The sequence below is a fragment of the Diabrotica undecimpunctata genome, chromosome 10 (genome assembly GCF_040954645.1).
Source record: "Diabrotica undecimpunctata isolate CICGRU chromosome 10, icDiaUnde3, whole genome shotgun sequence".
NCBI lineage: Eukaryota > Metazoa > Arthropoda > Insecta > Coleoptera > Chrysomelidae > Diabrotica > Diabrotica undecimpunctata.
The window spans coordinates 72344672-72358709 of NC_092812.1; the positions used below are offsets into that span (position 1 = coordinate 72344672).

The 14038-nt window shown below is 36.0% G+C and overlaps 1 protein-coding gene across 2 annotated transcripts in view; it reads right to left on the reverse strand.

Moving 5' to 3' along the window:
• LOC140452420 (uncharacterized) overlaps nt 1-14038 on the reverse strand; it is a 164057-nt gene that overhangs the window by 105521 nt on the left and 44498 nt on the right. The window contains exons 5-10 of one of the 2 annotated variants that reach the window (XM_072546671.1): nt 12474-12767; nt 10294-10519; nt 6816-7130; nt 4550-4733; nt 4429-4493; nt 3057-3136 (exon numbers count right to left, since the gene is read on the reverse strand). In XM_072546671.1, the coding sequence (XP_072402772.1) occupies nt 3057-3136; nt 4429-4493; nt 4550-4733; nt 6816-7130; nt 10294-10519; nt 12474-12767 (1164 nt within the window). Of the gene's footprint in view, nt 1-3056; nt 3137-4428; nt 4503-4549; nt 4734-6815; nt 7131-10293; nt 10520-12473; nt 12768-14038 lie in introns of both variants that reach the window. The other variant, XM_072546672.1, reaches the window with a different exon arrangement.

Below are 14038 nucleotides of genomic sequence, written 5' to 3' on the forward strand. Positions count from 1 at the left end.
TTATGGACAAAATAATGAGTTTGACGTCTTAGATGAGAGTCTTTTTGTAATATCTCATACTAAACATTTCACCTGTCAAACCCGTCTATATGCTTTTGACGAAAAAAGGTTTATTTTTTACAACTTGATTGGCTTGAGAAAACTATTTTCTCCCTTTGTGTTACTGATTGTGGTACTCTTCGTTTGCGAGGACTTCCACCCTTCAGGGAATGTTTTGCCTACAGAGGTCAGCAAAAATAGATGGGGAGGATAAGTATGAATCTAAAGATTGGATGTCCTCTAGGGGGCAAGGCACTTGAGGACGTTTCGAGTTCCAGTCTAAGGGCCCCTAATCGATCTTAAAGTTTATATCTTACTTGGGGTCGATGAGGGGGCCTAGACTTTTCTGGCAAAGTTGTCTTGACCACTTATTTATGAGTTTTTTGACTCCCCTTTCCAATCGCACGCCTTATGGAGCATTGAAGGTTAGAATTTACCTGTTGACTTCCTTCATTATTCTTGAGATAGGGTTCCTGGGCTTAGGAAAATCACCGTTTAAACCAAGTTTTGGCGGGCTCTCTAATCCTCAAGTTGTTCTTACAATACACCCGAGGATGAGTCCTCTATGGACAAAGGCTCCAAAATGTTCTTCATAATTTCGAACAGCGACTTTATAATTATATGGACGTGGGTGGATATCATTTTGAACATTTAAGTAAATAGTTATAGCTGATGAGTAAACTGTTTGGAATTATGAATTTATTAATTTAAAATTTAATTCATTTTATTGATGTTACACTTAATAAAGTTTCCTATTAATGTTGCAAATTTCATTTTAATGTAGTTTTTGACACGACCAGAAATTGACACAAGGAAAACATAGGTGTTACGTTTAGTTTTTAAGAGATGTAATACTTTCAATAGCCTGATACTTTTTCTCAAGAATACAGTTAATATCGAAAAAAATATTGATGTCTGAATTCTCCAGCGAAATATCTGTCTAACAACTTGCCACATATGGTATATTCCCTATTTAAAATTAAAGGGTTGGGGTACTGGAACGACATTAAAACCAACAATACTGTAGTGGCGAAGCTTAATCATCTGTTGTATATGGATGATTTGAAACTAATAGTTTTCACCCGAAACCACTTAGATCAGATGCTAAAAACTATAGAAACATTCTCTAATGATATTAGTATGCACTTCGGGCTAGACAAGTGCCGTGTTTTGAATATAGTCAGAGGAAAGGTTCAGCCCGAAGGATTCGATATGCAAAATGGCCAAAACATCGAGGCTATGGGTGAAAATGACATGTACAAATATATAGGAGTAAAGCAAGCACGGAAAATACCATAAACAAATGAAAATCGAATTAACTTCAGCTGTTTTACCCTTCATACGAGGGTAATTTAAGAACTTATTTTCAGATGCAGGCTGAAACATCTACTCTATATCGCGCTATTCGCGCAGTAGATGACAAAACACCGATCAAACTGAGGCAACCAGAAATGCGCATAATCCATCTAGCTAAGAACGAAAAAATGCGCCTGGATGAGTAAACCTCTGCACGGGCGACATCCCAATGAAGTCAGTCAAGACTATGTGGACAACACAGCGTCGAACTATTGGTTGACATCAGGAAATATGTTCCCTGAAACAGAAGGTTCATTACTTGCCATTCAGGATCATACCATTCAGGTTATACCAACCAAAAATTACCTGAAATATATCGTCAAAAACCCTCAGGTCCAAAACGACAAATGCCGATATGGATGTCAAGCCCAAGAAACCATCCAATATCTTGCAGGGGGATTGCCAGGCGTTTGCTGCAATTGAATATAAGGAAAGACATGACTCAGTAGGGAAGATCTTTCATCAAGAGATAGCTTTCAAGTTGGGACTTCCAAACAAACCATCTCCCATATTATCAATACGTTCCTGAGAGTATGCTTGAGAATGACAACTAGAAGCTATACTGGGACCGCACTGTGCTCACAGATCAAACAGTAGCACATAATAGACCAGATCTCGTACTAGTTAATAAACTACCGAGACAAACAACACTGTGGCGATACCTAACAACAATAATCTGCGTGCTAAATACAACGAAAAGATCGCCAAGTACAGAGATCTTGAAATACAAATAAGGAGACAATGGAGAATGGAAAGTACCCAGACGATACCTAATATTCTTTCTACTACTGGAGTCATTCCCAAGAACCTCCTAGAAAACATCAAAAAGCTGAGTCTAAATGAACATCTCTATAAGACCATGTAGAAAGCTACTCTCGACGTCCAGATGCGTACGAAAACCTTTAGGAGATACACCGACGTATCAAGTCACCTAGGGCTCGATAACACGGAAAGAGTCCCAGCAGAGCTCAATCCTTTTGATACCGTAGGTATCTGTGATGAGAGAATTTTCCCCTTAAAAGGAGTGTGAGCCGTACGGCTAAATCTGGAGACATAAATCCTGGAAGTTTTTTGATCACCCCTCGTATGTCACGATTTAAAATCACAATTTAAATTTATAATTAATTTTATACTTCAAAATTAAAAACTATTGTTTGTTTTGATTTATCTAAATATTTTAAAAAATAAACACAAAAATTCTGTATAAAAAAAATTAATGCTTCATTATTAGCGTTTCTCTAGCTTCCTCTATATTTATATTATAGATGATTAGGAAACTAATTTGATATAAGGAAACCGACGATTTCCTTAGTTTGATTTACTAAACCCTTGATAGAGCCTTTTGCCTAGAACTTTGCTAGTCAGTCTGATCTTCTATTTGATTAAAATAGGTATTTTCATCCGAAAAAATAGGGATCTGGCATTAAACCTCTGTCAGTTAGATATGTCAATTAACACTAAGTATTCATAACAGCTATACCTGATTTAAGAATTTATATACCTGATTTAAGAATTTGACAATAAATCAAAACTCTTATGTTATGAAATTAACAAAAATGTATCACAAATAATTTAAGTCCAATTAATTTATATCACTGTTTATTAAAAACACCAAAAACCAAAAATTGTTAACTATTAACTGAGAAGCAAGTATACATTACCTTATCATCGTAAAAACCCTGGTCATCAGTTCTTTGCTGCCCTAGCAGTCGATCCGTCTCCAAATCAGTATCATTTTCTTCTGAAATAAATAAAACAATGTTTTTACTATCGTCTTCCGAGTTTTAATACTTTAAAGCCAATCTTTACAACCGCTTATAAGGTCTTATGACCAAGTACCAGAGACTAACGTGTCTCGCCTGAACTAAGAAAAAGAGATAGTCAATCTCATCGTTTATAAACGCAATGAGTCTTCGATTGGTGGGAAATGGAGAAGTTTCCAAATTAACATAACAACTAAGTTGCGTGCATTTATACTTTCCTAATGACTCCTTAATATGTTCAAGAATTTTTTGTTGATATAAATGGATTTTTGGAGAGCCTCTAAATTGTTTTCGCAGTATGAATTATTAGTTTTAGGTAGTGTTACGGGGGAAAAGATTGACGTATCTTATTATTTTTTTGATTTTAATGAACTACTCGTACCGATATACGTGGTAATAAGAAAAAAACAACACAAAAACCTCACGAAATTAAAGGCGGTGGTGTATCTTTGGAAAACAGATGTTCGCAGAATTTTTACTATTTTGTCCGTTTCAAGATGGATATAGGGAAGAAAGTGACATTTATGTCATATAAGATTATTAGTAGATGTATTATGTTAATTTAAGGAAGAATCTAGGTGAATGCATAAATTATTTTGATTGTAGATGACTGTAGATAAACGGTTAGTATGTGTCAATGTATAACTGTATGGTTCTATTATTCGACCTAATAGCCATCGATATGTTTATAAAAAGAAAGAGACTTGAAAGAAATAGGACATGGTGTCACCGTATGCTATTAGATTCGACCTAAGACGCATTTCGGCGCTCATCGCCCCACCTCTCGACAATATTAATAATTACTCCAGTCAACCGCTCTGTTCAGTCTCAGAGCACAGCGTGCCCACCATCTGGCCAGGCAACTTCTACCATAGGGCTTTATGCCCTGGAGGGCTCCTTTTATAGACTCGAGAAATAAACTCCTTTTTGCTGAATTATAGTTGTCTACAATTACTGTGTTTTATTACTATCTACCCTTCTTCCGTCGAAAAACAAGTAATGCCGGCATTCTCAAGCCGTAAACAAGGCTTACGAATTAAGTAAGTTCATGTAATAATTTAACTACATTTTGAATAGATATCGGGTTTATTTCGTTACAGGCGAAGTTTACTGAGTCAGGCGATAAAAATCATTAAAAACAATTATCTAATTTTTACTGCTATCCTAATTTAACTGTAATAACTTCACTATTCAAAAAAAGTGCGTTCTTTTATAAAGTGTTCCTTGTAAACAAATATCTAGGTACTTTCTACCAGAAACGTAATCTTACCTTCTTCTCCCCCGCTATTTACTTTGCGCTCCGAATCCCCGCTCGTAGTTGAAAGCCCCCGTTGCCTGAAATGACTGTTATAAATATAAAATAAAAAACATTCTGTGTTTCTCAATAATACCTTGGGACCCATATTGGACTAGCTGCGTTTTCTTCGCAATCTTCTTCCGGATGACGTTGTAACGGCAACGTCTTAGTTCTTTGTAAAGTTAATCTAATATCTTTTAAAGCTGCTTCGACATCACTCGTCTTTTCTCCCTGCAGTAAACGATGTGGTGCAGGAGCTGGAGGAGGGGGAGTTTTTTCTACAATATTTTTTTTAGTACAGAATCTCATTTACCAAACAATATATAACAATCATGCAGATAATAAAAAAGCACTAATAAACTAATGTAATTTGTTAATAAATATAAAGTAAGTTTGGTAAGGTTTGGTTAGCAAATCTACGAAGGTCTTTGGAAATCCTAAAAATCGTTGCCCGTGTATTGGCCTACATGTTCCAACAATAAAATGTGTCGTTTCCTACCCCCATTCTCCATGAACTTTTACTTTAGTAAAACATTCTACTACATTACGTTGAAGCACATGGCTTCCATTGAAATGCGACTCTCGGGTCCGGAAAAATAGAGATGTTGGATGTATGTATAAAACCATTTACTAATGAAATCTTTAGGTAAACCTATAGTCATATGCGTTTAAAACATAGCACTATCTCGTTTAAAGCATAACATTATCTCAATCGTATACCGTTAGGCTCGAATAGCAAGGTGGCCTGCTATGACTTTGAAGACCATCACGGTCTGAAACCGGGCGGGGGAGCTCTATACTGCGTAGGACTATGCGCAAGATGGACAGGGTAAGCAACTTCTCATCTCTAACACGGCGCTTCCTATTGGCTTATAGGGTCGTCGTATAGATATGTAGGATAATAGGACGTAAGTGAATGAGGAATAACCAAATAAAACCCGCAGATCAACTGATAACATGGCATAGGGGCAGCACTTGTCATTAACTTTTGTTGATTGAATATAACACAAACACACAGACACAACACACCTACACCATCCTTAATTTGACTGACTTACAGTACGGTTAGATTTGTCCTGCAATTACTGCGCTCGCCAATCCTGCGATGTAACACCATCGTCTGGATGGAAAGCATGGTAAAGGGGGAAAAGTGTTGCCTAAGAGATGCCTCAGAGAGCTGACAAACTTTGGGGGATTACAGCCTTGGTACAATGTGGCCGCACTACCTTATTTGACAGCACCTCGTCGGAATTCGGAAGATAAAAAGAAATAGCCCAGAGCAGGACTCAGAAATGACTGACTCTTCTGAGTCCAAAAATAAAAATATATAGTTAACGAGCAGAAAAGCAAACCCTGCTGCGAAATCTAGCTGTCTCTGCCCGAAATAGATCTTAATGACCCCAATCAGGGTTTAACAGGCAAACCTTCAGCACAATGAGGCAGCTTCGGCAGAACTTACCAAAGGTATGAGAATTTTAGCCTTAATACAAAAGTTCTGGGTGTAACAGGGCCAAATCGGAAAATCAAAAGACAGCCACATCAGATCTGACTTATCGTACGGTTAGATTTGTCTTGCAACTACTGCGCTCGCCAATCCCGAGATGTTACACCATCGTCTAAATGGAATGAATGGTACAAGAGGAAAAGTGATGCCTCAGAGATCTGAAAAATTCTGGAGAATTAAAGCCTTGGTAAAATGTGGACGCACTGCCTTATTTGACAGTATTTCGTCCCAATTCGTGGGAACAAAATGGGCACGAAGACAAAAAGAGATGGCCCAGACGAGGACTCAGAAATTAGTGACTCTTCTGAGTTTATAAATAAAAATATAAAGGGGGCGAGCAGAAAGGCGACCCCTGAAATAGACGTTAATGCCCCCAATCAGGGTCCAACAGGCGAACCTTCAGCACAATAAGGCAGCTTTGGCAGAACTTGATGTTGCTATGAGAATTTTCGATTTAGCCTTGATACAAAAATTTCTATTGGTTATTGGCGCAGAACTTCTGACGAAGTCCCGAGGACTTGTATGATAATGGAAAATGTACAATAAGTCAATTTTCTGCAGTACAACCTGTGTAGAACACGACGGCTTCCAGAAAAGAAAAAAAATGACTTCTCAGATGGACTGGCTTCGTTAAAGGAAAACTATGAATGAATATTTTAAAGAATAAAAATTTTTGTATTCAGAGTCCTATGACAAGAGTCAACGTACTTGATACAGTTTAGATTTGCTGTAAAAATAAATAGGATATGTGGAAAATCGTACGCGTTTATAACTAAACGCAGATATTATGCATTAAAGATTCTACAATACATGCACTAAATAAAAGCAAACGCCAAACTAAATTGCAATGTCTTACCGAGTGAGTCTGTTTGAGAAATAGTCATAGGTTCTTCAAAACTACTAACACAACCATTGATATCAATAGGAGAAGAATTACGTATTTCGTTTTTAGGCGAAAGACCATTTTCATTGATCTTTGTTGAATTCGACTTACAAATTCCTTGATGAATTTCTCTTTCTATTTCAGTTATTTGTCGTTTCATAAGCATTACTGTTGGATTATTATTATCGGTGTCACTTGCGTGTCCGGACGATAAACCATCTTCTAACACTGGCATACTAGAGTATAAGCGTAAAGAATCACTAGGGATAACTAAATCTGTATTTGATCCTGAAAATGTAACATTTTTAACCAAAGTAGCAAATGGACCTTATACCTTAATTATTTTTCAAGCATATTCATCTTGTACATATGGTACTTAAATTTTTCTATTTTAATACTAAGAATTCAATAGAACATCGACGGAGAAACGGATATTTTGTTGCACAATACAGGGTGAGTCATGAGGAACTGTACATACTTTAAACTTAATTTCACTTTTTTAATTTGTTTTTAACTTGTTAAATTGATTATCAGCTGGACAATTCGATGTAAATATCAGGATCGAATTGTTTTCTAATGCCCCTTTGTTGGGCAAATTGATCAGGATTTGTTTTAGCATAAAAATTTGATCGGTTGTTGATCTTCCTTACCGAAATCCTCCCTGGTATTCTCCTAGATTCTTCTCTCTCTATATATATATATATATATTTCTAATAGTTTTTTAATTAGTATGGCGAGTACTTTATACATTACTTCTAATAAGGATATTCCTCTATAGTTTGCGCATTCAGTTCTATCTCCCTTTTTGTGTATAGGAATTATAATCGACTTATTCCATTCTTGAGGCATTTCTTCGGCATCCCATACTTCTAGTATTAGCTCACCAAGTTTGTTTATTAAGACCTCTCCTCCATATTTTATGTTCTCTGCCACAATGCCGCTCTCCCCGGGACTTTTTCTGTTTTTCATATCTTTTATTATTTCTTCAATTTCTTCTCTTGTGGGCTTTGGTATTTCTTCTATTACTATTTGAGGTCTAGGAACATAACAATTTTCTTCAGTAGTCACTTCGTCATTTAGTATCTGTTCGAAATATTCTTTCCACCTTTCACATATTTGGTCTTCATCCACTATCAGGTTTCCTTGCTTATCTTTTACATTCATCGTTCTTCCCTGGTACCCAGTTTTAATGTATTTTACTTCTTTATAAAAAATTTTTATTTCATTTTTCTTGTAATTTTCTTCAATGCGCTTAATTTTATTCTCCATATACTTTCGTTTCCGCTCCCTCTTTACCTTTTTTCGTTGTACGGCATACCTTTCTAGGTCGTCTTGTTTTTGCGAACGTAAACTTTTTAATCTCAAATCTGATCTTTTTTTTTAACTCTGTTCTGCATTCGTCATTGAACCAGTGGTTTTTTCTAAATCTTTTTGTTCTTGGTATGTTCTTCGACGTAGCTTCCTTTATAGTGTTTGTCATTTTCAAGAACTTTTGTTGTATATTACTCACAGTAGTACTATCTTGTTTAGCGTAGGTTTCTTGTATATCCTTTTGATTTAACTTTGTACATTTCAATTTTAGTGGACGCTCGGATATACATGCATCAATTTTGGATAAGAGTTCTATGAATGCTTGAGTTTCTGCGGTATATTTATTTGTAACACTGATAACATCTTTAGCTTCTTCAACGTTTTCAAATAAATCAACTGTTTCTTCTAAGGGTAAAATTTGTTTTTCGGAATCGAATAATTCTTTAATTGGTTGCATTAGGGTTTTTTAAGACACTGTCGATGTTTTTGTTTTTATTCTTTTTTGTTTGTGGGTTGGCTTTGAAAATACATTGTTACTAGCTGATGTTCAATGGGGATGTTATTGCTTCAGATATAGTTCGTTTGGAGGATGATTTTGACGTATTTTCCTCGTTGGATATGCTAAATTCTTGTGGTGCCGAACAGTCATTATTTTCATTAAGAGAGCTAGAATTATTGTGTAGACTGGAAGATGAAGACTGTTTAGTAATGCTTGTGTGGGATGATCTGGTTGGTGAAGTGGATATATTTGTTTTGGATAGTACTGATATTGCATTAACTGTAGTTGATATATCGTGCATTATTAAGTGGGTTGTAGATGATGCTTATGAAAAAGACGTTGAGGTATTTGATATATTTGTAGAGGTACTCGTTGTTGAAGGTGTCATAGCAGTCGTGGTTGCTGAAGATACTGTAGTAGATTCATTTCTGTTTGAAAATGTAGTAGTTAGCACAGCTGTATCTGAGTTATTTACAGTTACTGAGCAACTACTGGAAATGTGGCCACGTTGTTTGCAATGGAAACATACATTGTTTAGCTTTAAAAAAATTCGATTGTTAATGTCGTCATACGTTATGACAATGGAATCGGGAATTGGGATTGTGGGTGGGGATATGTAAATATGTCGACGGAAACTAAGTATATGACATTAATGAAGTTAGTTTTAGCCCTAACGATATAAGTTCTTTCTCTATTATCTTATGCGGGATTTTGGGAGATACATTGGATATTAAGAGCCTTTCACTTGGAGTAATTACTTTACGGACTTGAATTTATATAGTGTTTACAGTGATGAAACCTCCATTGTTTGAAAAAAATTCATCTACTATTTGTTTGCTTGAGAAATAAATACAGATACGATTGTTGGTGATTCTTGATGAAAAAAGAATAGGTTTTGGATTAACTAGAGTGCCTATCGCTAACAAGTATTCTTCTAATTTGAAATTATTGTGAGAATTGAAAACTATTGCTTGTAATTAGGATGGATAGATTGGTTCTTGTTGTTTACTGGCAGCAGCTGAGTAAGATAAACGTGGTTGTGAAGTAGATTATGATAATTCATCGTTATTCTCAGTAACATCAAATTCCATTTTTAATCACCATTTGATTATCCTAAATACGGACCTGTTCTGGTGTCGATAAATGGCTGTTTTAATTTATGTACTGTGTTTCTAAGATACTGTGATCACGGATTACTTTATTAATAATAAAATATGTACTCACATATCTTATTTCTTCTATGCACAATGAACTAACACTATAACACTGTATGTTGGTGCAGTGTAACAATTTTACGATTATTATTACTATGTAAATTTCACAATTTGTCAGGATCGATCAAGAAATCGTCTATGCTTATTCGATATCGGCGCCATACTCTCTGTATTAAATATTGGTTCTCGTGAAATAGTCACTAGATTGATACAGAAAAATTTAAGTATCATTAGATGCTTATTACAATTAGATTCGTGGAACTCTTATTTGGTTACCTAATAATATAACTTCAATTATATACAATACTAATTTAACGCATTTTAGATATATTTCAACTTTCGGATCGACATTTGTAAATAAATTCATGCAATTTATTGACTTCTCATCGTACATATTTTATTAGTCAACTAAATTGTAAAAACTCACCTAACAGTCCACCAGAAGGTCCCATTTCATTTTCCATTAACATTAAAGAGGCTTCACTATCTAAATCTCCACAATTGGAGTCACATTCTGTAGTTTCAGGAGAGAGGGTAAAATTCCTACTATGTCCTACTTGTAAACCTACTTCAGTTTCACCTAAATCACCACTAGATCCTGTCCCAATAGATAAGTCTAAAAAATTGTTCTCACGTTCTGTTATATCTTGATCCTAAAATATCGGTCACTGAGTAATTTTATAATTAAACAAATCCAATATATTATGTTCATTATGATTAGTTTTATTTCGACTGTTGAAAAGAAATCGGAAGTAAGCGACAAGGAAATTGATAGAACAACTTGAAAATTGAGGTAAAATTACGATGAAGTAAATATATTTTTAAGTACAGAAAAGACAGTTAAGATTTGATTTCAGTATAGTGCTTTCACTATTCACTTATACGTAATTCGTCTTATCGGGACTCCTCAAAGCGACGTTATGGCGCCATCTAAGAACAAACAGTCGAAATTTCGAAACCAAAATTCAGATAATTACCCTAGACTGTGCCTTCTACAATTTTCAAAGCAAAACAGACGATGAATGGACTTACATGGGGAATCTAAATTAACCTTTAGCGGACTGATTTCTTATGGATATTTGATATTTGAAGTATTGCGTAACGCAATAAGGGGGGGGGGGGTGTTGTAATACGTTACGGAGCGTTACAGGGGGGAGGGGGTTCGAACAACGCGTTACTTAACATTGGTTTTTTACTTGTTTATGCAATATTGTTATTTTGTTTCTTTGTTTATGTTTTACCGGAAATCCTTCGACTGTATTGTACGTCCTTTTTGTTTTGTTTTCGTTGTCAGTAATACACAGAAACACGTTGCTGTAGTCAGCGTTGTTAAATTGGATTCATACTGTATATATACTATATATGGTATAGCACTCACATTCGTAAATTACAATATTTCTTGCAAGTGAAATGCGCGGACGAATGCTGCTGTTGCCGCTCGAGGAGTGCATTGAAATCTGTCTTTTCGGATTTTCTGTAGTCATCCTGCCCAATCCTTTAAATCCCAAGTAAGCTAGTGGTGCTTAGTCAGTTAGATAAAGGATCATGCAAGTTTTCACCACCACTTGTGAGGTTTTCATTTAATCTGTCGCCTCCACTGAAAGCATTTAAACAGGTGCCCTTCGACTTTGATTTGAGATAATTTGGTTTTTGTAAAGGCAAAAGCACGATTGATGCAATCATGAGTGTACTCGAAGCATTGCATGAACATCGCTGGGCGGCCCTGCTGTTGTTTGATGTTAAGAATGCATTCAATATGCTGCAGTGGAACGAGGTAATGAAGGCAATGGAGGAGAGAGAATGTCCTGGTTACCTGATGAATGTGGTGGCGGAGTATCTGTCCGAGAGAAGGATTATGGTGGAAAAGGGCACGATCGTGGATGTGACGGCCGGGGTACCCCAGGGATCTGTCTTGGGCCCGACGCTATGGAACCTGGCATATGACGGGTTTATGCACTGTGAATACGGAGAGGGTACAACCCCCTTCGCATTCGCGGATGACCTCGCTGTACTGGTAGTGGCCCGCGATGAGCCAGATCTCAAATACAGGGTTCGGAACGCAGGCCGCATCGTAAAGAAATGGATGACGCAGCACGGACTGAAACTTGCGGCAGAGAAAACCCAAGCCATCATTCTGAAGGGGGCAAGGAACAGGAACAGTCGATCGTCCTCTAAGCGGCACCAGTCTGGAGCGAGGCGTTAGAGATAACGGCCTATAGGAGGCTCATGACACAAGTGGACAGAACAAGTCTGTTGCGAGTGGCATGCGCCTACAGGACTGTGTCTGCGGCAGCCTTGTGGACCATCACTGGATGTGTCCCGTTGCATGTTTTGTCGGTGGAAAGAAAAGAGCTCTATGAGGGAAGAGGCCCAAACCTTACTGTGGCCGAGAGAAAACGGGAAAGGGAAAGCTCAATTGAAAGATGGCAAGAAGAATGGAAGAACACGGAGGATGTGGCACAGTGGACGAAAATGCTGATCCCGAACATAAGAGATTGGGTGGACTGTGGCCACAGGCAACTGGATTATTTCCTGACGCAGGTGCTCACAGGACATGGATGTTTTAGGGCCTAAAAGCATCGAATCAATGTATTCAACATTACTTACCTGTATATTAGAAATATTACTATTATTTATACATTTCCTAGGGGAATCTATTCGAACACAAAAATCATTTTCTCCTGGTAAATTCTTTGCTAGCCTTTGTCCAACATACGAATTTCCAGATTCACTAGCTTGCCTACGTAATTCATATTCTAAATCTTGAAATTCTACTTCCAGTCGATTTTCTTCATCCGTTGGAGGACACTTGAAAAATTCTTCCAGTACTTTTCTAGTTTCCGAAAATTCGTATAAATAATCGAACGTAGACGTTGTTGCATTTGGAGATATGGGTTTCTTCTGAAACAATGCTTAAATATTTGTACTTGTAAACAAATTCATTTCATAAATAAAACATTAAAAATTACAGTTTATTTAATATAATTTCATTTCATTTCGGTTCATTTTATTCGCGATTTATTGGCCGTGGTCTGGAATTGCTTCTTCCTCACGTTTCGTCTGCAGACATGCGGCAATGTTTCTGTTGATCACGAGCGAGCGATATAATTTATATACACGGTGCTCCAAACCTGTGGTTTTCTTTTGTTACGGCTAAACTATAGTATATAAGAACTGTTTATAACAAAAATGATGTGTATTAAATAGGTCTATAATTTAAAATTATTTTCGATTATACAGGGTCAGTCTGAACAACGGAATCAACCAAAGTTATGTTATTTTTTAAATGGAATTAAAGAATTTTTGAATATATTTTTTAAAAATATAAAGTATTTGTATAAGGTTTTATAGGTCTAATGTTAATAGTTTTCGAAACATTTACACTTTTATTGAGAAAAATAATAATATCTAAAGGACTGTGGATTAGGTTACTAAGACAATAAAAATGTAAATGGTATGTCAAAGTTTTGTTTAGGGTACTGTCATTTTGAAATAATTTAGTATCTATGACATCTAGGCGAACAATATACAGTGTGATCAATATTTTCAAATACAAAATTTCATCATTTTTTAAATGGAAACCCTGTATATTAGTATTCCATTTTGTAGAGAATATTACAACGTTTCTTTTGATACAAAGTTGTATATACCTCGCATATTTCGTTTTGTTGATATTTACAGAAGAACTATAGATTCTATGTTTTTGCAAACTTTTTATGAATACATTTTGTGTAGCTACTGATATACTAGGATTTCCCCATTTTTGGTCAATAGTTAGAGTTTCTGCATTATCTTCTTTGACTTTCCTTAAGTTTTCGTTTATTTTAAATTTCGATTCCGCATATGTGTTGTCTTGTTTGAGCCGCCTTGTATCCATGATTTTCTTGGAGCTAGGGTGCCTTACTTTACTCCTGGATAAGTTTTGGATGATATAACAGAATTTCTATATCTTCTGTTGACGATAATATAATCCATTTGATTGCTGACTATTTTGTTGTTATTGTCAGGGATATCACTAGTGTATAATAGGTATAGGTTCTATCACACTACCTTGTGGTACACCTGCACTGATTTCTTTTAATTCCGAGTAGGCTTCTTCTTGCTTAACCCTAAAAACTCCATCTGAAATGTAGTACTCCAATAATTATGTGTATTTACTTGGCAAAATCCTG